Source organism: Sinocyclocheilus rhinocerous, unplaced genomic scaffold (assembly GCF_001515625.1).
Source record: "Sinocyclocheilus rhinocerous isolate Xijiao unplaced genomic scaffold, SAMN03320098_v1.1 scaffold228, whole genome shotgun sequence".
NCBI lineage: Eukaryota > Metazoa > Chordata > Actinopteri > Cypriniformes > Cyprinidae > Sinocyclocheilus > Sinocyclocheilus rhinocerous.
This window is the reverse complement of record NW_015634565.1, coordinates 305,636-328,868: the sequence shown is the minus strand read 5'-3', so window position 1 is coordinate 328,868 and position 23,233 is coordinate 305,636. Positions and strand designations below refer to the sequence as shown.

Genomic DNA, 23,233 nt, shown 5'->3' with positions numbered 1-23,233 from the left:
GTGGACAGATGTTTTCAGTATTTCACCAGTATTTTGCCAAATGAGGATTTGAATGTTTGAAAGTGAAGAATTTAAGATATAAATATTAGTATTGTAACTTGTAGTGTAAAATCAAATTATTATAATTATTTTGAAATTTCCTTTTTTTCCCAAGGCAACTGTAATTTACAACAATTATATACAGTCATGTGAAAAAATTAAGACACCCTATTGAATTCCATGGTTTTCTGTATCAGGACATAATAAAAAAAATATCTGGTCCTTGTCAGGTCTTAAAATTTGGAAAATAAAACCTCAGATGAAGAACAACACATGACATATCACACCGTGTCATTATTTATTTAACAAAAATAAAGCCAAAATGGAAAAGCCATGTGTGACCAAGTTAGGACACCCTTACTGTTAACATAGGAATTAAAGGGTTAGTTCACCCAAAAATGAAAATTCTGTCATTAATTACGTGTTGTTCCAAACCCGTAAGACCTTCGTTCATCTTCGGAACACAATTTAAGATATTTTTGACGAAATATGAGGGCTCTCTGACCCTCCCATAGACAGCTAGGTAACTACCACGTTCAAGGTCCAGAAAAGTACCAAGATGATCGATGATCTATCGTAACTGTAAAGTTACGTAGCTACGAGAATACTTTTTTGCGCAAAGAAAAGAAAAATTCCGAAGATGAACAAAGGTCTTACAGGTTTGGAACAACACGAGGGTGAGTAATTAATGACAGAACTTTCATTTTTGGGTGAACTAACCCTTTAAGAGGGTAAGTCAGGCTCTGCTAATCAAATGCCTTTGATTAACTGATCATCAGCAAGCGTGAGCACCTCCATAAAAGCAGATGTTCTGGCAGTTTTCTGGTCTGGAGCCTTAAGGTGTGTGTTAACACAATGCCAAGAAGGAAAGACATCAGCAATGTTTGTCATGTGACCATTAACCAACATCAGACAACAATTATCATGCAAATGTCTCATAATATTACTAAAATATTAACTTAACATCTCAGGGGTTCTTCAAGCAAATGTTTTCTATCAGAAGTCTTGATTTCTGGTTCGGGGCTTGACAAACATTTCTTCCTTTGTCCTTCTTTGCTCTCAGGATGTCAGTCTTCACTCTCTGGCAGCGGTGTTGAACTTTATGGTGCCGGTGAGCCCGAGACGACAGATCATCTACCCGCTGGAGGAGCTGGGCATCAACGCACCGTCCCAGCAGATCACCAAGCATCAGGTCAGACCAAAACCAGCTTCCTGAAATATGAACATAAGCCAGCATTTAAATCAATATGACAAACAAAAACTAAAACAATGAAAGCAATCGTAACGTTAAAACTACAACAATCGTTGAAACTATTCTATAGGGGTTTGTTTAAATTGTTAACTGTAAGTATGCGCGTGACCATGCATGCTTTAGTAATCACACCGAGGAGGAAATTAAGTGCCACAAGAGGGTGCTGTGCAGTAAATGAATGAATCACACTAGGAATTTGTGACACACTTGCAACTTTGTTTCTCCCACTTGCGTTTATCAATAATTAACGCCGTAGCTGTCTGCATTTTTCCACTCGTAATGCGTTCTGAGGCAGAATCGTTAGCCGTGCGTGGTGCAGATCTCAGAGCCGTTGTTGCCTGAGGTTATTGAAGGTCTAGTTGTAAAGAAGCAGATGGATGGTGGCAGATGGCGGAGAATGTTTACGCTGGTTTCTAACAGGTAATGCAGCAGCATTCTTATCCAGCCATCATCAGAACAACCAACATCTGCTGTAGACGTGTGTGTGTGTGTGTGTGTGTTTACTTCTGAGTGAGATACCACACACACCCACTAGCCAGAGGGGGGATTTCACTTCACACAATGTTTCTTCATCAATACAATCAAAACGTGCTAAATTAATCATGAGGTGTTATGAAAGCACATTCAGCCCACATGATTTCACCGTTTTCTTCAATAAACCCAATAGGGCTTATTATAAAAGCTTATGTATACAAGCTTGAAGGTGGTTACAAACCCTAAGTAGGCAGCATTTTAAGGTGCATTCACAAAATAATTGGCTCCTCTCGACGGTACATTCTTAAAGTCAAATTCTAAAGTAACACTTAGCATCCTTTACAGAGAAATCAATCACATCATGCACCGCTATGAAAAATCAATCCAACATGGCGAATTACATTATTGAAATGTTATTACTATGAATTTATTATTTAAAATAGTTAAATGTAATTAAAGACTTATATTTATCCAATAAAAATATTAGTGAACCCCAATATTTGTGTTTTTATTTTTAATAGGTTATCACATTATTAGCTTATTAACTAATTGTGTATTTCTCCATGGCAAACTTTTTCTGAAGAATCATGTGAGTAATGGCTGCTGAAAATTCAGCTTTGCATCACCAGAATAAATTACATTTTAGAATATATTTAAATAGAAAACAGTTATTTTACTTTGTAAATATATAGGTGGGTAAATAAATGGTGAATTTCTGACAACCACAGCTGCCAGTTTTTTATCATAAATTTAACAGGATATTTTTACAGTGGATATATGACACTTCATTCACCACTTGAAATCCTGTGTAAAGTCTGGTTCCTGAAGCAAAATCAGTTAAAGCCACTGCCCATGTTAGGCAGCAGGGTGCTCATTAGGTTTTGGAACAGAGCTGCTGTGTCATATGCAGCTTTATGTGTGTGTGTGTGTGTGTGTGTGCGTGTGTGCAGTGCATTAGCAAGAAACACAAGCTGTCACCCTTCAGTCCACATTAGAAAGCTCCATTTGGTAGCGCAGCAACGCCGGTGTCCAGGCAGCGCTGCAGATAAGAGTGCAATGACTGCGCTAATCCTCCGTCCGGTTCAGATGAATTAATCAGAGTTAAAGCACCTGTCCAGTCTTCGTCAATAGAGTGTTGTGTTACGAAGGGCATTATGTCTGACAGAAGTCCTGCATGTTTGAGATGGACGCACCTGCGCTGGCTTTACCTGAGCAGAGAGGACAGGGTCAGCTCCTGTTTCACATCACGTCACTGTCATATCATTTCAGGAGCAGATGAACAACATCCGAGATCTTTTTTTTAGTTTAGAAGAAATCACAAAAATACTGACCGTTTTCAAACAGGTTTCCTGAACACTTTCACGGTTTGCCATTAGTCGCCGCACATCTTTGTGCAACCTTCTCAGCAGCTATAGGGTAACTAAATATAAGAGAGGAAGACCAATCACAATTCAGTATGCAAACTATTATAATGACATCATATTTTACATTTTAAATATGATGAAGCATAATTATTTAAATTTTGAATGCAGAACACTGTATCAGTATCAAAGGGAGATTTTAAAATATTAGTCTTTAATTTCTTTAAAAAATACAAAAACAAAAATAGATTGCAAGGTCAATATATATATATATATATGTGTGTGTGTGTGTGTGTGTGAATATATATATATATATATATATATTGTAACGGGGTGGAAGGAACACGCGACAAGGAGAGCTCAAATAAATACCCCGGAGGGTGGATTTATTCACAGAGAAAGTGCTCAAGTGAGTGCGCTGGGTCCTGAGGTGAGTCGAGGCTTCTCCGTGCGTGAGTCGGTGCTTATTGGCTCCTCTCGACGGTACATTCTTAGAGTCAAATTCTAAAGTAACACTTAGCATCCTTTACAGAGAAATCAATCACATCATGCACCGCTATGAAAAATCAATCCAACATGGCGAATTACATTATTGAAATGTTATTACTATGAATTTATTATTTAAAATAGTTAAATGTAATTAAAGACTTATATTTATCCAATAAAAATATTAGTGAACCCCAATATTTGTGTTTTTATTTTTAATAGGTTATCACATTATTAGCTTATTAACTAATTGTGTATTTCTCCATGGCAAACTTTTTCTGAAGAATCATGTGAGTAATGGCTGCTGAAAATTCAGCTTTGCATCACCAGAATAAATTACATTTTAGAATATATTTAAATAGAAAACAGTTATTTTACTTTGTAATAATAGTTCACAAAATTAGTGTATTTTTTTGATCAAATAAATGCAGACTTGGTAAATATAAGAGACTGCTTTTAAAACATTGTAAAAAATGTTACCGAACCCAAACTTTTGAATATATTTATATATATTCTGACACACAAACTGTAAAAAAATAAATAGATCATATATAATTTTAAAAGTTTTTAAAAAGTAATGTAAAATTATATGTACTTTTACTTAAAAAATACTGACAAATATGGTTTTTGCAAGTAGGAGTTCCTCGTCCGTTTCCAGGGCAACGCTGATGTGAGCTCGGGACGCTCGTCACAATATATATATATATATATATTCAAAAGTTTGAATAAAAGATTTCAATTAAACGTTGTTCTTTTGAACTTTTTATTCATTAAAATTAAATCAGTATATTAGAATGTTTTCTAAAGAATCATGTGACACTAAAGACTACAGTAATGATGCTGAAAATTTAGCTTACATCACAAGAATAAATTACATTTTACACTATATTCATAAATATCATTTTTTGTGCTTTTCTCTATATGACCTTTAAAACTTTTGAAGGGACTAGAAAATGATGTCTGTGTGATTTTGTGCACATGGAATCATGTTGTGCATTTTCTGATTTGTGTCTTCAAGTGGCCCCACATGTCCAGAATTTAAACCTCCTTCAGACCTTACCATTGATTACAGCATTTAATGAATGACTTTGACGAGCCTGTCGTTGATGGTCATGTAATCAGCTACTTTTCCTTATATTACAATGACAAATGGCATAGTTTCGGGCCTCTCCCTTCCCAAAATCCACCGCGTCTCTATTCTTCCACCTTAAATCAGATAAGGTGTAGCACAGAACAAATCCTTCAAATTATTCATGCTCAAGGGCCAATTAGAGAACCAGAGAGAGAATGATTAGGAGAACACGGCAGCTGTTCGCTTTCAGTTGATTCAAAGACGACCAAACATGTCCTTCTGAGTAAATCTGCTTTAAGAATTGACCATTTCAATGCATTAGGTGCAGAGCCTATTGAGGTGTTCTGCACGTTTTTTATAAAGTACGTTTCCATTCGCTCAGTGGAACTCTTTAACATTAGCACATTTCAGTATTTTAGATGAGTTATAGTGCTCACTAATGCAAATGTTTTTTTCCTGTTCGTTGTGCTGCTGGTATCTTTTTTAGCCCAATAAGTGCTCAGTGAAACATACTGTCACTCTGGCTCTGATTAAACTATTGTCATGCAGGGGAACCCTTCCGTGTGTAGGACATCAGCAGTGCTTTTAGGGAAACTGCAATTACTGTTAGCTGAGCTTAGCTTTTAGCTGTTAACTCTCTGGTTAAAGGACAAACACACACCTGAAACACAACACACCACCACTTCGTTGCATCGACAAGCAGAGGCTTATGAGATTAGCCAATGTTCAACAATAAGGTCCGCTTGAGCTGGTGCTTTAAATGACCACAGAAATGATAAGTATCTCTTTTAGTAACAAATAAATATGTTTTTCCCCCATTAAACTGTTATTTTGATGCTTATAAATTCATAATCCACACTATTGCTGGATGGACACCAACGGGCGTGAGCCCATGGAATGATGGATGGATGGGATTGCTGGAAAAATAATGATTTTGAACCCATTCTAACAGATGCATCCATCAGTTATGAAAGTTTTAATAATTCATCATACCTAACATTATTTTGGTTAAATATTTAAATCAGCGTTGTCTATATATAGCTTCATTTGTTAGACATAAAAGCACATACATAATCACAATTTGCTTTCCAATAATTATATAAGTCCATTAATGTTCAAAATGTTGGGGTCGGTAAGATTTTTTACAAATATTTTGCTTACCAAGGCAACCAAACATACAGTAAAAACAGCAGCAATATTTTGAAATATTATGACAATTTAAAATGACTTTTTCTATTTTAATATATTTTAAAATGTAATTTATTCCTGTGATCAAAGCTGAATTTTCAGCATCATTACTCCAGTCTTGTGTAATGTGTCACATGATCCTTCACATGATCCTTCAGAAATCATTCTAATATGCTGATTTACTGTTCAAGAAACATTTCTTATTATCAATTTTGAAAACAGTTGTTCTTGCCTAATATTTTTGTGGAAACCATGGGGGTTTTTTTTCTTTGGTGAATATAAAGTTCAAAAGATCAGCATTTATTTGAGATAGAAATCTTTTGCAACATTATACAAGTCTTTACTGCCACTGATCAAATAAAAGTATGTATTATTCAAAATCCTTTTTGCTTTAATTAAATTGTATTCACCTGTACATGTCTAGGCATTAGTATCAGCATTGGCCACTGAAAAACTCCACCGCTGAGCATTTTTAGGGTTTAAATAACACTAAAGATCTTGTTTTCTCCTTTCTTCTTGTCAGGCTCCTTTTGCCCTGTACCACACTAACAGAAAACTCACCATGGAGCCGAAGGTCACCATCAATGCCAGAATCGTGGTAGTGGGAGCATCTGACATGGGTTTAGCTTTTCTTGAAGCACTGACATTCTGGTAAGCATGCCATTTTTAGAAACGCTACTTCAATCAAACAGTCAGCACTGATAATTAAGCCCTAAAAAGCATTTATGATTTCTTTTTGAAGAAACAGCAAGATATTTGCGTCTAAAACAGGTTTTTTTTTTTTGTCTGGGGGTGGAGGGGCATCATCTCAAGCGTGATTATAATTACTGAGAGTGACCCTCAGGGATCTGAGCGAAACAATGATTGCATGAAATCTGAGCTCACGGCTTTATATAATAACACTCAGCCCAGCACACGCCAATTAATACCTGCATTCTGGATCCTTTTGCCTCAGGACAGAGATCTCTTTGTGTTTTAAGCCACTGAATTTGAAAAACAGATTCTTCAAATAAAATATTTGATTGCCTTTATTAAAATATTTTTAAGCAGTGATTCCCAACCAGGCATTGGTTCCAAACTGGAAAGATTTCAAATTAAAAATCAGGGCCACATTCTGGTGAGAAAAACTTTTATATTGTAGAAAATGCAGATGATATTGAACCAAGACTATTTCACTTAATAAGGACTGTAAATGACATTTCCTTTCCAGATTTCATTTACAAACAAATGTATCACTAGGTCAAAAATGCGAGATTCACCATCACTGAAAGGTTTGTGGTCAGTAAGACTTTCGAAATAAGTATCTTATGCTCAGCAAAGCTGCATTTGTTTGATCAAAAATACAGTAAAATTAAAAATATTGTAGAACAATTATTACGATTTCAAATTGTAATCAAAAATGTAATTTATTGCTGTGATCAAAGCTGAATTTTCAGCATCAATACTTCAGTCTTCAGTGTCACATGATCCTTCAGAAATCACTCTAATATGCTGATTTGCAGCTCAGGAAACATTTCCTAATATTATCAATGTTGCTTCATTTTTTTTTTCAGGATTCAAGCAATTATTTTAAAAAAAATGTAATATAATACATTTCTTTACTGTCATTTTGATCAATTTAATGCATCCTTGCTGAATAAAAGTATTAATTTCTTTCCTACAGAAAACTTTTAAACAATAGTGTACATAAAAAGGTTGGGAAACTCTGTTTTTAGACAATGACTTGTCTAAAAACCACACATTAGGTCTTTAGTCTCTGAAGGATTTCACTTTTCAGGATGTCATTTCTCGAGCGGATATCAGGAGATGTCAGGGGTTTGGATGCAGCTTCTCGCAAAGCGTTTGACCAAACAAAGCTGCAATTTAAGGCCGTTCTTGTTTCCTGAAAGCTGATAACTGCCTGGCAACCAGGGGTCACTCTGCGGTTGTGTGTGTGTGTGTTAACTCCTGCTGCTTTGGCAGGCACCGCGGGCACGCAGCTGTCTAGAGCTGGCAGTGTGTGGAGGTCACGCGCTGGCCCTTTAATTAGCCCTGCCACTGTTCTCTAGGCCGCAATTGGTGTTTGCTGTCGCTAATGACTTGACTAATGAGGCAGTTAGTGTCCACTAAACTTATGGCCGGTCAGCCCCTGTAGAGGCCGCCTGTCTAATGGAGAAGGTGGAGGCCATGGCCGACAGCGCTTATCTGTTAAGCCAAAACCATTGGCCTCCTCATGCTCGCTCTCTTGTCCTTTATCACCCCTGAGGATGGGGTGAAACGCAGGACCATAGAGGACCGATAAAGATGCTTGGCCCCTAAACTTAGCAGTCAGACACTGGCCACAATAGAGGCCTGTCAGCTGCTGATAAGGCCAGAACGCTGTGAGCTGGTGGTCAAGAACAGCCTGCGGAGAGAAAACACACACACACACAAGATTAACATTTCACACTGACACAGATTCCAGATTTTTTTCTTATATAAAAGATTGACAAATAATTCTGTTCTTTAATTAATTCTATAAATTCTTACTGAAACAACAATGAAAATATCCACTGCCATCTAGTAAATACTCTAATAATCACATTTGCTCAATTTTACACAAATAATAGTTAATAACAATAAAAAATTAAAAATGTAAGAAAAAATGATATATTTTCAAACAAATGTTATTCTTTAAATCATGTTTATCAATAACTACAACATGTGGTCCCAAACAGGGTAAACATTAATTAAACAATAATGTAATTCAATTTATTTATTTATTTTTTATTTATTTGGTGTACTCGGGCATGTCCCCAATTTTGTTTAAATATTTTAATGTACACATTTTTAAATGTTAATGTTATTTTAGCAATAAACATTAATTAAACAATATATTTCTAAAATAAAATCTCACTAATAAATTTGTTTTTAATTTAATTTATTTTTAAATGTTTTTAGATTTAAATTGTATTTCATTTTAATGTTATTTTAGCAATAAGCATTAATTAACCGCTAAAATAAAATTGCACAAATCAATTTATTTTTTATTTAATTTTATTTATTTAGTGTATTTAGGCATGCCCCAAATTTTGAATGTTTTAATGTATACATGTTTTTAAATGTAATTATAATGGTATTTTAGCAATAAACATTAATTAAACATTACATTTAATTCATTAATGTTTATGGCTAAAATTTTAAAAAAATCACACAAATCAATTTATTTTTCATTAAATTTACTTTTAATGTATTTAGACATGTCCCAAATTGTGTTAACAGGGTTATTATAATTAAAATATAGATTAATTTTATGGGAAATCGAGAGAACGAATTAGTAAATTGTGTGCACGATTTAGCAAATCGAGGGAATTAAATGGTAATCTTGTGCACGTTTTAGTACATCGAGGGAATGAATTAGTAAATTGGGCGCACAATTTTATTTTTATTTTTTTTGCATGTCATGTGCAGGGCTCCGTAAAAATTAAATGGATAATATAATATTTAATTAATTTTATGGACTCTTCGTTAAAAATAATTTGACTGCTCAGGAGCTGTTAAAAATGGCAATCTCTCTTATACTTTTGCATGTGAACATTAGTGCAAGTCAAACATGTGCAGGAAGGAGTTAAATGAAAAAACGGGCTAAAATAAAAGACAGATAGCTGAAGATGACAGTCACAGCTCTGTCTGTCTGCATCGCTTAGAGTGCAGGAAAGCAGAGCTGCGGCTGTGTGTCCAGCGTCCTCCGTCTGATCAATCATGACGGTCCGCAGGCCTCACATGCTCCTCTTTCAACACACGCTAGCCTGATTTCCTCTCCCGCCACAGATAGAGATCATGTCTTTCCAGCACATTTACATGACAAGAGACCTTTTTACACCCCTGAGGGAACGTGGGGAGACCACTACACACAGGAAACAAAACAAGAGGGGAAAAAAGACAAAACAAAAGGAAAGGAAAGGCTTTTACTGTAATGGTTGGAGAAGAAAGCGCTTTAAAGCAGGCCAGCGCTGTGCTGGAAATTAAGGGATTTCAGCATCTGTCCGTCGAGTGTTTGCAGAATAACCTCACACACCCCGCATGCTTTTGTTCAGGCGTTGCTGCTGTCCTCTTTTCATTCAATGGTATTCATTTCTGGACTGAAAAAAAGGAACAAAAAATTTGACAAAAATAGCCTCATTATCCAAAATGGACAAGATCTGTCCTACACAGAGTCTGTTCTTCAGAAAAGCTTTTCTGTACCTCAATTCAGAGACATGTTCGATCAACAGTATGAACATCAGCGATTCTTTGTATAATGTCAAGATGCATAAACTTGATTGGAAAAAAAAGGGTCAATGGCATTATTTGACTCTGACTCGTCTACTTTTCTCTTTCCCGCCAGTCCTCATCTCAGATTCAACAATCTCACTCTCATCTCCACTCACGGCCTTCCAGATCGCTGCTCTGATGACAACATGAGATTTCTGGCTACAAGGTGAAAGATGCATTACAAACGAGAGGCATTCAGACTCCAATGCAGCATATTTCCACTCCATGAAAGAGGGAAAGTCCGCTTTATTTCAATTCTATCATACAGATGTGAAGTGCTAAAGCACTGAAGCTTTCCTGGTCTCTCAGTGGAGTTCAGACTCGAAGGCTTGACTGATGCAATCCAAAAAGTCGATTCATTATAAACATTATTAATGATTTCTTAGTAGTCAAGTTTACTAGTAAAAGAACAAAAAAGGTGCCACAAAAGCTTGTCAATGCACTGAATTTTTTGAGTCAAAATGGCACAACATTTTGCCGTTACTCACTGATGATCTTCGCCTCCTTTGGAACTCAAATCTCATTCACACTTCTGTCAAATTCACTGTGCTTAAGGTTTGGTGTTGTTGACGAATCAAAATGCTGAAAGCTTGAAAAATATGACTGTAAATGAGATTTGAGGGTTATAATTTTGGACTGCTTTTATTCAGTGCAAACACGATTTTGTAACTTATTATTATTTTTCAATTATAATCATTTTATATTCTATTAAAGATTTCTAACCTATTATTTTTTACTTCTATGACAAATGTCTAAAAAAATAATAAAACATGGTACATTTTCTTGAGAAGAAAACTTGCCTCATTTTTTCTGAAAACAGAATTGTGTTTGTTTTAAGCATCAACTCACTTAATTTTGATAAGATGTTAAGTCTTGTTTTCTGAGAAAAAAAACTAAATTGAGTTTATACTTTAAACTGGCAGATTTCTTGTTTTAAACATTAACTCACTTAATTCTGATAATTTGAGAAAATCAAGACTTAATATCTCAAGTCATTTGCTTCTCAAGTAAATGTATCTTTATTTAGAAGGTTTAGATATTTGTACTGGAAAACAAACAAAAAAATGATGAGTAAGAAAATCATTTTTTGCAGTGTAGTGGATTTCTTCATTTTTGGAAGTATAAAGCAAGAGAATCAAAAGCTGCTTAGAACATCTTAGAACAACAATAATGGGATGGAATGAATAAATCAAGATTAAATGTTGATTTTTTTCAATGACATATTTTGGTTTCTCAAGAGATTCTGACCTCTTACCTCATATTTCAGTGTTTTGAGAGTGGCAGCTTTAGTGCGGCTTCAACGAAAGCATTACTTCCTGGCACTCGTGATGAAAAGCAGGAACGTCTGTTTTATCATGTCTGTTAGTGGTTCTGCATGACTGGCACATCTAATCCAATCCACCGATCCAAACGACTGATACGACACACCGTATCAGAGCTTCCACACGAAACCTTGATTCTGAGCATCTCCGTGAATGAGTCAGTTAACCTTGAGCATTGAGAATCTAAACCCACTTACAGTGAAAGACACCAATGTCCTTCTGGCTGCTCTTTTCATAGCTGTGTAAATCTGAAGCAGGATCTGTTCCTCCACAGTCATTGCTACAGCGATCAGGATCAAGCCCGGCTGTCTCTGCGCTCCTGGATCAGCGTGGTGACGGGTAAGATGAAGGCCATCGACCGCGAGGCCAAACACGTGGAGCTGATGGAGAATGGTAAAGTGAAGTATGACTATCTGATCCTCTGCACCGGCCTGCAGTATCAGGTCAGAGACGCACAAACACAACATCAACACAATTTACTGAACCAAGATGTCACTGTGAATTATGAGACGTGTATTCTGTGCCAGCGCAGATCATTATTTGCAAATTAATGCAATGCTAATACGGTTTTCATGCAGAGCACAATAATTAGTACATGAGAATTCAGCTTGTGTGGCTGCTGCTGTATTTGGCAGAGTCTGACAAAACATTTAATGGTAGGACATTGCTGATACTGTGTATATAGCTGGACATAAATATATATATAATTATTTATATTTAAATAAATTTTGTATCATTTGAATAATTTACATTTAAATGCAATTACATTATGTACAATATTTATGTTTAAATATATATATATATATATATATATATATATTTGTGACACTGGATCACAAAAACAGAGATAAGGTTAAATTTTTTTTTTTTTTTAGATTAATACATGAATATATGAGCTATATATAGCTGAATAAATAAGCTTTCCATTGATGTATGGTTTGTTATGATAGGACAATATTTGGCCGAGATACAACTATTTGAAAATCTGGAATCTGAGGGTGCAAAAAAATCAAAATATTGAGAAAATGCCTTTAAAGTTGTCCAAATGAAGTTGCTAGCAATACACATTACTAATCAAAAATTAAGTTTTGATATATTTACGGTAGGAAATTTACAAAATATATTCAAGAAACATGATCTTTACTTAATATCCTAATGATTTTTGGCATAAAAGAAAAATCGATAATTCTGACCCAGACAATGTATTATTGGCTATTCCTACAAATATACCTGTGCGACTTATGACTGGTTTTGTTGTAAGCTACAGTAACAACTTTTACATTGTTACAAAAAAATAGATTTTAAATAAGCACAGTTCTTTTGAACTTTCTATTCAAAGAATCTTGAAAAAAATAATTATCTTTATTCCATTCCTTCCATTTTTACATTCATAATAAAAAAAGTTAAAAAAAAAACAAAAAAAATCCTAAAAAAAAAAATTGTGTGGTGTGTATGTCAAGGGTTAACCAAAACTAAAATTAGAACCACAAAAAACAACATTTTTGTTACTTTAAATAAAAGTAAACTAAACATTAACTGAAATAAAATATTAAAAACTTTATTTCTGCTTTTTTGTTGTACGAAAATAACTAAAACTGAACTAAAACATTATAAAAATATATATAGACATATATTTTTAAAAAAAATGAAAACAAAATGACAAAAACTTTAACTAAACTTCAAATGAAAGCCTAAAATATAAAAATAAAAACTGATTCAAAATATTAGAAGAACTACTTCAATATCACTGATAACTATATATACAAAATGTACACACACACACAAATATATTTACCAGCTTCTACAAAGTATCTGCAATTTGTGATGACAAATTATAAAAGTTCATTAATATTAAGATTAAACAGTTTGGTTGGAGAATATATAGATTTAATATATAGACATTTAGATTAATATATATAGAGACAGAAGGGATGTCATTTTCTATTTTAACTACACTTCAGATGCCCAGTCTCACCAGTACTGATGCCATAACCCAAAAAACCAACAGTCTGAACCCAAATCAGCCCAGACACCGACACACACGGCCCGTCCCCTCCAATCTCTTCACCCTCAGCGACCAGCACGACTGCTCACACGTCCATCAGTGGCTCATGGACAACTTCGTGGAACTGACAGGTGCGTTTACTGCAAATTTACAAAGATTTACAAAGAGTCTATGGCAGCCCTCTCTCCTGCATAATCTCGTTTACCAAGCCACTGTTATTCTAAAGCCACGTCCAACTGTCAGAGCATAACAAGTAGCTAATTAGCCTGAGTGAAATCTCATCTCCTTCCATCCATTTACAGGGGAATATTAATATTAGCAGGGTGAGCTAAGAATTAATCTGCACGGGCAGAGATGAGCCACCGCTATCTGTCTGATTAAGCCTATTATATTTACTAATTACAGCCTCCTTTAATAATCCGGAAAGTAGCGCAATTATCAGTGAATGCTAATTATACCGTCTGCATATGAAAGATATCAATTTAGTGGCATGAGAATTTGTATTTGGGTCAACCAGAGAGGCCTCGCTAGGTCTGGCTCCGAATAAGTTGTCAGCACAAATTACCTGATAATAGTTTTGGCAGAAATCCTGTTGTGGTTGAAAACATCCGAGTTGTGCGGCGCTGGCTGTGCTTCAGCACCATGGACAGGGCTTGAGCGAGACCTTCTCTAGCTATTCAGCCCTGCATGAGGAAAGACAGATGATATGTAAATGAATGCTGTTTAACATAAACTGGCGTAAATATGGCATTGAAGACAGGAGCTACTGGACTGAATGCGTGAGATGTATAGAAGACAAAGCCACATTTATAAAACGGACATTTCTGGCTCTCTAATCTGATTGGATGAGTCACGTTCAAAGACAATTTACACACACCTGTGACCGCACATCAGTAAATATTAATAAAAGGAATCCTTTTATGCAGCAACGATGCATTAAATTCACTAAAAGTGACAGTAAAGACATTTATGATGTCACAAAAGATTTCTGTTTCAACTTTCTATTCATCAAAGAATCCTGAAAATATGGTGATACATTTTTTTGTTTGTTTTAACAATAAAACTAATACTAATACTAAGAAATGTTTCTTGAGCAGCAAATCAGCATATTAGAATAATTTCTGAAGGATCATGTGACACTGAAGACTGGAGTAAAATTCAGCTTTGCATCACAAGAATAAATTACATCTTAACATATATTCATATTGAATTTTAATTTGTAATAATATTTCGCAATATTACTGTTTTTACTGTATTTTTAATCAAATAAATACAGCCTTAGTGAGCATAAGAGACTTTCGAAAACATTTTTAAAAATCTTTTACGATCTGTTTTTTTTACCATTACAACTCCAACTTTTGGTCGATAGTGTGTGTATTATGGTAGTAATTTGCTAATAACCAATAATGAAATGATATTAAAATAATAATGCTAATAATTTAATTAATAATTTCAAATCTAATTAAATTAAAGTAATAGAGATCCAATGTTCATTTCAATTATTATAAAATAGTTTTTAATTTTGTAATATAAAGTTTTTAAATTCTAAGTACTTTCAAAATTTTGATTGCATTATTGATCCACATTCAATATTATTTTGTATACATTAATCCTACAATGTTTTATTCTGATATATAATATAAATCATGCTTTAGTGAATACGGCAAAAGTAATACTCATCTATGCAATGATTTTTCAAACCAATCATCTCTCATTATACAGAATCATGCATGTGTGCCTTGTATATTCAGCGTGTCATTCTGTGCGTTATATGAGCTCCGTCTGATTAGTTTTCACCCTTGAGGACTCTAATGTTAACATCAAAGACCTTCCTTCACAAAAGATCTCAATTAAATCAATCCAGCACTGATGGTGTGAGAGCGTTTCTGACACTGTTTGGGTGCAGCAGTGAAAGGACATCACTTCCTTCATCTTCTCTTCCTTATTCCTTTCTTTCCCCTCATCTAACCTAATGGGACCTTCTCCGGGTTGCTAAGTGACCCTTCTCTGTTTCACAGCCACTGATATTATCTCTCCAAATAGCCGTAATAAATTGCTTCCCCTCCCCCTTGTGGAGGCTAAATGGCCTTAAGTTTATTTTACAGTTAAGTAAACCAGCTTTTTATTGGAGGGAATGTAACTTGATAAATTCTTATTGGTATGGATGTAATAAAGTCCAGTGTTTTTCCATTTCAAATGAAGCCACTCTTTTAAATGTGACGTGTGTACCAAACGCAAAATGATGTTTGACTGGTTGGCAGGTGATGCTGTGCTATATGGAAACACCATAGACGTGTTCACCTGCGTGGAGACGCTTATGTGTCTTGGTGTCAGCGGCCGCCGGATTCATGTGGTCCATCCTCCCGAAGACAACCCAACTTCCTGTTTCCCCAACGGTTCAGTGGAGCACGCAGTGAAACAGGCTCTAGAAAAAGAGGAGGTTCACGTGCATCACAACTGCCTGCTGACTCAAATCAATGATGGACGACACACTGATCCCGTGACTTCAGTGACCTTCACCACTGACACTCAGACTCTACAACTGGAGTGTGCGGTGAGTGAAACTACCTGCAGAGGAACAGAAACATTCTTAAACATCAGTACACAAATTTCAAGGAGCCATATTATACATTTTGTATTAGTGTTTATTTTTTACATGTTTTTGTGCCAAAAAACACATTTCCATTCAAAACTTTGAGGTCTGTAAAAAGTCTCTTCTGCTCACCAAGGCTGCTTTTATTTGAGCACAAATACAGTAAAAAGAGTAAAATTGTGAAATATTATTACGATTTAAAATAGCTGTTTTCTATCTGAATATATTTTAACATGTAATTTATTCCTGTGATCAAAGCTGAATTTTCAGCTTCATTACTCCGGTCTTCAGTTTCACGTGATCCTTCAGAAATCATTCTGATATGCTGATTTGCTGCTCAAGATACATTTCTGATTGTTATCAATGTTGAAAACTAATTTTTGAACAGTTTTTGTAGCATTATAAATGTCTTTACGCTCATTTTTGATCAATTTAATGATCTATTTTCATTATTGATCATCCTTGCTATATAAAATAATTAATTATTAAAAAAAATTTTGAATGGTAGTCTACATATTTTAGATTTAAGACTAAATTATTTTTTATTAAACATTCCCTTTATCTTGTTATTTTTAAAAAATGACTTTTATTTTTTTAACTTGCATTTGATTTTCATAGGTGTTCTTCAGCTTCTCTCATAAAACCGTCGACTACGACGCCTTCAAGGCCATCAATGATGCCTGTTTGGTGTTCGATGGGCGTTTGGTCATAGATTCCAGCTTCCACACCAACGACCCCTCTATATACGCCGCAGGACCCTTGACCAAATACTCCCGCCGTTACCATGCCGACCAGTGGAGCGACTCCTGCTTTAATTGTAAGGAGGTGGGGCAGAGTTTGGCATCTGTTGTCCTGCCCTTATGTGACCCAACCCTGGAGCGTCCCGCCGGCCCACCGTCTGACCACGACCACCTCATTCCAACGTATAATCAGGCCAAGATCCAAGGTCACCATTTCTCCTTCTAAATTTCTTAAGCAGTACCTAGAACAAAACATCACAGTCACTTCAGTGTAGGCTCTTTTAAACAACATCCTAGCAACTGCCTAGAACACCCTAGCAACCCCCAGCAACAAGAAAATTCACTCAAAACACCTTAGCAACAGCCTAGAACACTCTAGCAACCAGAATACTCTGGAAGAATGCTCTAAAATCCACTCAAAACACCGTAGCAACTACCTAAAACACCCTAACAACAAGAACACTCTAGAAACCCATTTAGAGCACCTTAGCAACTGCCTAGAACACCTTAGCAACCCCTAGCAACGAGAACATTTTAGAAAATCCACTCAAAACACCTTAGCAAATGCCTAAAACAAGCTAGCAACCAAAATACTCTGAAAATGCTCTAAAATCCACTCAAAACCCCATAGCAACTGCTTAGAACACCCTAGCAACCCCCAGCAACAAGAACATTCGCTCAAAACACCATAGCAATGGCCTAGAACACCCTAGCAACCCCCTAGCAACCAAAATACTCTGGAAAAATGCTCTAAAAGAAACTCAAAACACCTTAGCAACTACCTAAAACACCTTAACAACAAGAACACTCTAAAAAATCCACTCAGAACACCTTAGCAACCCCTTAGCAATGACAACCCTCTAAAAAATCAACTCAAAACACATTAGCAACTGCTTAGAACACCCTAACAACAAGAACACTCTAGAAACCCATTTAGAGCACCTTAGCAACTGCCTAGAACACCTTAGCAACCCCTAGCAACGAGAACATTTTAGAAAATCCACTCAAAACACCTTAGCAAATGCCTAAAACAAGCTAGCAACCAAAATACTCTGAAAATGCTCTAAAATCCACTCAAAACCCCATAGCAACTGCTTAGAACACCCTAGCAACCCCCAGCAACAAGAAAATTCACTCAAAACACCTTAGCAACAGCCTAGAACACTCTAGCAACCAGAATACTCTGGAAGAATGCTCTAAAATCCACTCAAAACACCGTAGCAACTACCTAAAACACCCTAACAACAAGAACACTCTAGAAACCCATTTAGAGCACCTTAGCAACTGCCTAGAACACCTTAGCAACCCCTAGCAACGAGAACATTTTAGAAAATCCACTCAAAACACCTTAGCAAATGCCTAAAACAAGCTAGCAACCAAAATACTCTGAAAATGCTCTAAAATCCACTCAAAACCCCATAGCAACTGCTTAGAACACCCTAGCAACCCCCAGCAACAAGAACATTCGCTCAAAACACCATAGCAATGGCCTAGAACACCCTAGCAACCCCCTAGCAACCAAAATACTCTGGAAAAATGCTCTAAAAGAAACTCAAAACACCTTAGCAACTACCTAAAACACCTTAACAACAAGAACACTCTAGAAAACCCACTCAGAACACCTTAGCAACCCCTTAGCAATGACAACCCTCTAAAAATCAACTCAAAACACATTAGCAACTGCTTAGAACACCCTAACAACAAGAACACTCTAAAAAAATCCACTCAAAACACCTTAACAACTGCTTAGAACACCCTAGCAACCCCCAATAAGAATATTCTAGAACATTCGCTCAAAACAACATGGCAACCACCTAGAACACCCTAGCAACCAGAATACTCTGAAAGAATGCTCTAAAATCCACTCAAACACCTTAGCAACTGCTTAGAACACCCTAGCAACCCCCAGCAACAAGAACATTCTAGAATATTCACTCAAAACACCTTGGCAACTGCCTAGAACACCCTAGCAACGAAAATATTCTGGAAAAATGCTCTAAAATTCAAAACACCTTAGCAACTACATAAAACATCTTAACAACAAGAACACTAGAAAATCGACTCAGAACACCTTAGCAACCCCCTAGCAATGACAACACTCTAGAAAATCCACTCAAGACACCTTAGCAACTACTTAGAACACCCTAACAACCCCTAGCAACAATAACATTCTAGAACATTATAGCATATACTTAAAAATATACTTAAGAACGTTTAAAAATCTCTTTCCAGTGCTTACATTTTTACATAAATTGTCCCTAGTTCATTTGCTCTTGCAAGAATCAGTCAAGTGCTCATTGTGAGTTTATTAGAGGATCCAGTGATCATTTTTATTAGGATTTTAACACTTTTCTCCCATTTTATAGCCGTGCAGAAGTTTAAAATGTTTAACATGTGTTGCGTCACCCAGTTTTTCCCCCTCATCTAATTCTGACTGACACCAAACTATTGACAGTTCATTTGCATAATCTAATCACGGACTAAGTGATTATAGCAGAATGAACCATCTGTTACACAGAAACACAGCGTCTGATATGAGATAAACAGCTTTATAATCATATTTGTGGTGTTCGGGTGAAAATGCTATTAATTGTGTGTTTGTAAAAACAAGATTTATGAGGAATAATTTATAATAATTCTCACATTCACAGGGGGAAGATTACCAGGTGGCTACAATTACCTCCATGTCACAAAACCCACTGCCATCGGCAACAAAATAGCGACTCAGAAGGTATGGTCTAAACAAAGATGGGTTTGCATTCTATCACAGTACAGTCCTAGATTACTTTAACCAAGAGTTTAAGTGTTGCATTAAGAGCTTAAAAGGTTCATCTTTATTATTCGCATCCTGCAGGGTCGTGACATCGTGACGGGCCGCACTGAAACAGGGAACTACTTCCATCTGCATCTCAGCTCGCATGATGTGGTGGAGAGCATCACGTGCCTCTCTCAGAACACACTTCCCGTCTCCGACCTCCTGTGTCTCTACAGGAAACACCAGCTGCTGCTGAATCATCTCTGCTCACGCTACGACGAGGGTTTGGTCCATGACATGTACAGGTTCAACCGCGTTACGTCAATCTTACAGTCAGAAATTCATTTTACTGTCACAGTTGGACGATGCATTTACACTCAAAATAGACTAAATCAAGACTAAAATCAGGCCTGATTCTAAATTGCAAGAAATAGATTTCAACTTCAAGACTAAATCTGAATTTCAAATCTACAATAATAAGGCAGAACAGAAGTTTTGCCCTTTGGTTTTATGGTGAAATATCTAGATCTAGACATGCTCTTGAGAGGTTTTGTGAGATTTGCACTGCAGCCCATTTTGATTGTTCAGTTCAATACGTAAACACCAAATCAAACAACTAATTCTCTTGAATTATGCACAGGATTATTTATGACACTCCAAACCTTAATCATATCTGTTTTCATCTGGTCACACTTTATATGATGATCTATTTCCGACGGTGTGACCTCTGCTCCTGAACTTTAACACCACTGACCCTCCACCCTCAGAGCCATTGTCCTGCATTACTAATCTGTTTATGCAGGTGTGCAATCCGCTTTCCACAGCGCCACGAGACAATAGTTAAGCCACCCAGCAACGCTGATCACACTTATTAAAATGGGATTCTTCACCGCTCTTTTGTCGTGACTCTGAATGTGGCCGGTGCTCAATGTCATTACAGAAAACGGCTGATCATCAAGACCTGTGAATGTAATTGATCGACCGTGCTGATGTATGGAGCATATTAGATGAACATGCTAAGTGGAGTGTGTGTGTGTGTGTTTCTTGTTCGTTCTGTCATTATTTACTCACCCTCATGTCGTTCCACACCTGTATGCTGTTATGTTTTCCATGGAATGCAAAAGAAACATTTCTGATGAATCTTCACGCAGACCATCACAGCTCATAGTGACCACATCTGTCAAGCTCTAAAAAAGACAAAAAACAAAGCCATAAAACTTTGCGTGTCTAGCAAGTTGCAGACATAAGGACAAAATGAATGACACAGAATAATGGCCAAATTTAGATTTTTCAAGTGAACCATGTCTTTAAATCCAAATGTGACTTTTTAATTTCCCTTCTTCCAGTTATTTTAGAGAGAATTGGTGCTTGGCTCTTTACCACGACCGCTTCGCTGACTTTGAACAGGAAGTCCGGCAAATCATGGACTCAGCCAAACTAGAGGTCGGTTTCCTTTACTTCTACATCTCTGTTAGAAGCATTTGTTCTGTAAAAAGTCTTTCCAGATTAACACTTTATTGCAATTATGAAACATTTTGAACCTGTATATGTCATGCACCAATCATTTTAATGCAATGCATTTCATGCAGTTAGCTCTGGTGGGGCAGAAATACAACCAGATCAGATTTTAAAAATAGAATAGAATAAAATAAAAAAGCTTTCACATCAGATTTCAGATTAAACAAATGTGTTTTTCCAAGTTTGTCAAACCATTTGATATACTGTATGTGGAAATAAATCAAATAAAAAAAACGCAATTAAAAAACCTTCCACAGTGCAAGTTGTTGAAGTTAGATAAGCAAACCATCTTGCCCATTAAATGAAAAGTTGGATATTGTATGTGGAAATAAATAATAAAAATGCAGCAAAAAAATAAAATAAAAAATCAAGTTCCTCCTAAATGCACACTGAAAAATAATAACTAAATAAATAATTAAATAAAAATCAGATGTCAGGTGAAATAAATGTGTTTGTTCAAATATGGCAGGTAAACAAATAAATGCCCATATTTTTATAAAAATTAATAACAAAATAAAAAAAACAATAATAACTACACAGGTTCGTCGGCACGGATAGCCTTGTAGGCAACACGCCGACATACAGCGCCGCTGCGCTTCGGGCGTCTCGTGTTCGAATCCCGACTCGAGGACCTTTCCCGAATCCACCCCCTTCTCTCTCTCCCACTTCGCTTCCTGTCATGTCTGATCTGTCCTATATCGCAAAAATGCCAAAAAAATACATCTTTAAAAAAAACTACACAGGTTCCACTAAAAGCATAATAAAATCAAGCATAATAAGAATAAAATAAGATTTTCATATTAAAAAACAAGACTTTTGTGTCTTCACAGGGTGAGAATGGTTCAGTGTCGATTCAAGAGGCTCTTCAGAAGATCGTGGACGATAAAGCAGAGTCCGATCAGTCGATGAGCCTCAGCGAGGTGTTTCAGAAAAGCGAGGCTTATTCTGCTCTGAGGAAGAGTGTTCTGGATTATCTGAAGTACAACAGATACCATCTGACTATGTACGCCCGGCCGGGACTGCTGTAATCAATTTCCATTGAATATTTACAAGTATTTATTCAGTACTTTATCTTTGGTTTCTTTATTTCCTACATTCACTGCACCATATGTTTGGGGGGGAAACACATTGTGGGGGTTGGAGCTCAAAGAACTTCAGCAAATAAATAAAGCTTGTTTTTGTCAAATGCAAATGTTTGGTGTATATTGGGTGACAATTCATTAAAATATCTGTCTTTGCTCTTTTGAAATCTTGAATGTATGTGCTGCCCAGTATTATATTATGTGGAGCTGTGAACGCAGCGGCCCCTCAGTGCGGTGGGGCAGATAAGAGCAGCAGAATGAGAGGAATCTGACCGGTTGTAAAGACGGAGCGCAGCAGCAGCTGTATGATAATGAATGTGGGGCAGAAAATCACAGACGCATGATCCAGCAGTACCACGTCACATAGGCATAGCTCATGTATTTTAGTATGTTTGGCTCTGGTGAGTAGTAATGTGAGCAGAGCAGATATTTAAAATAAAATAATAAAAATAAAATAAAACTTACATATGAGATTTCAGATGCAACAAATGAGTTTGTTGAAGTTAGGCAAGTAAACCATCTTGCCACTTAAGCACAAAGCTGAATGTGGACATTAAATAAAAAATAAAATTTAACAGTAGGTTCCACCAAAATGCACATTGATCATAATCACAAAATACATAAAACGCAAAAAAAACGGATTCTTCTAAAATGCACATCAATAATAAAATAACATTATAAAATGTAATAATGAAAATGCAAAACACAACTACACATCAAGTGCAATAAAATAAACTACAAATGCAATAAATAATCTTCTAAAATGCACATCAAATGTAATAAAATAAAATAAAGCTTACACATCAGATATCAGATGTGTTTGACAAGTAAACCATCTTGCACATTAAGCTAAATGTTGGGTAATGTATGTGGAAATAAATGTTATTCCTCTAAATTGCACATCAAGTTTAATCAAATAAAATATATTTTTAAAAAGCTTACATCAGATGCAACAAATGTGTTGTTCAAATTATGCATGTAGCCCATCGGGCCCCCAAAAACGCGTATGTGTAAATAAAATAAAACGAATGCAATACACACAAATGCTCAGCAAGAGTTATGAAATCACGTGCA

General features: G+C 35.9%; 1 protein-coding gene across 1 annotated transcript in view; it reads left to right on the top strand.

Annotated features, from left to right (window-relative positions):
* Positions 1 to 22,385, top strand: part of LOC107745908 (cilia- and flagella-associated protein 61-like) — a 31,518-nt gene extending 9,133 nt beyond the window's left edge. The window contains exons 16-26 of the mRNA XM_016559945.1: positions 1,103 to 1,231; positions 6,396 to 6,523; positions 10,218 to 10,310; positions 11,741 to 11,909; positions 13,428 to 13,602; positions 15,733 to 16,025; positions 16,683 to 17,010; positions 19,456 to 19,535; positions 19,659 to 19,864; positions 20,906 to 21,002; positions 21,908 to 22,385. Of these exons, the coding sequence (XP_016415431.1) occupies positions 1,103 to 1,231; positions 6,396 to 6,523; positions 10,218 to 10,310; positions 11,741 to 11,909; positions 13,428 to 13,602; positions 15,733 to 16,025; positions 16,683 to 17,010; positions 19,456 to 19,535; positions 19,659 to 19,864; positions 20,906 to 21,002; positions 21,908 to 22,105 (1,896 nt within the window). The 3' untranslated portion in view covers positions 22,106 to 22,385. The remainder of the gene's footprint in view (positions 1 to 1,102; positions 1,232 to 6,395; positions 6,524 to 10,217; positions 10,311 to 11,740; positions 11,910 to 13,427; positions 13,603 to 15,732; positions 16,026 to 16,682; positions 17,011 to 19,455; positions 19,536 to 19,658; positions 19,865 to 20,905; positions 21,003 to 21,907) is intronic.
* Positions 22,386 to 23,233: the final 848 nt, after the last annotated feature.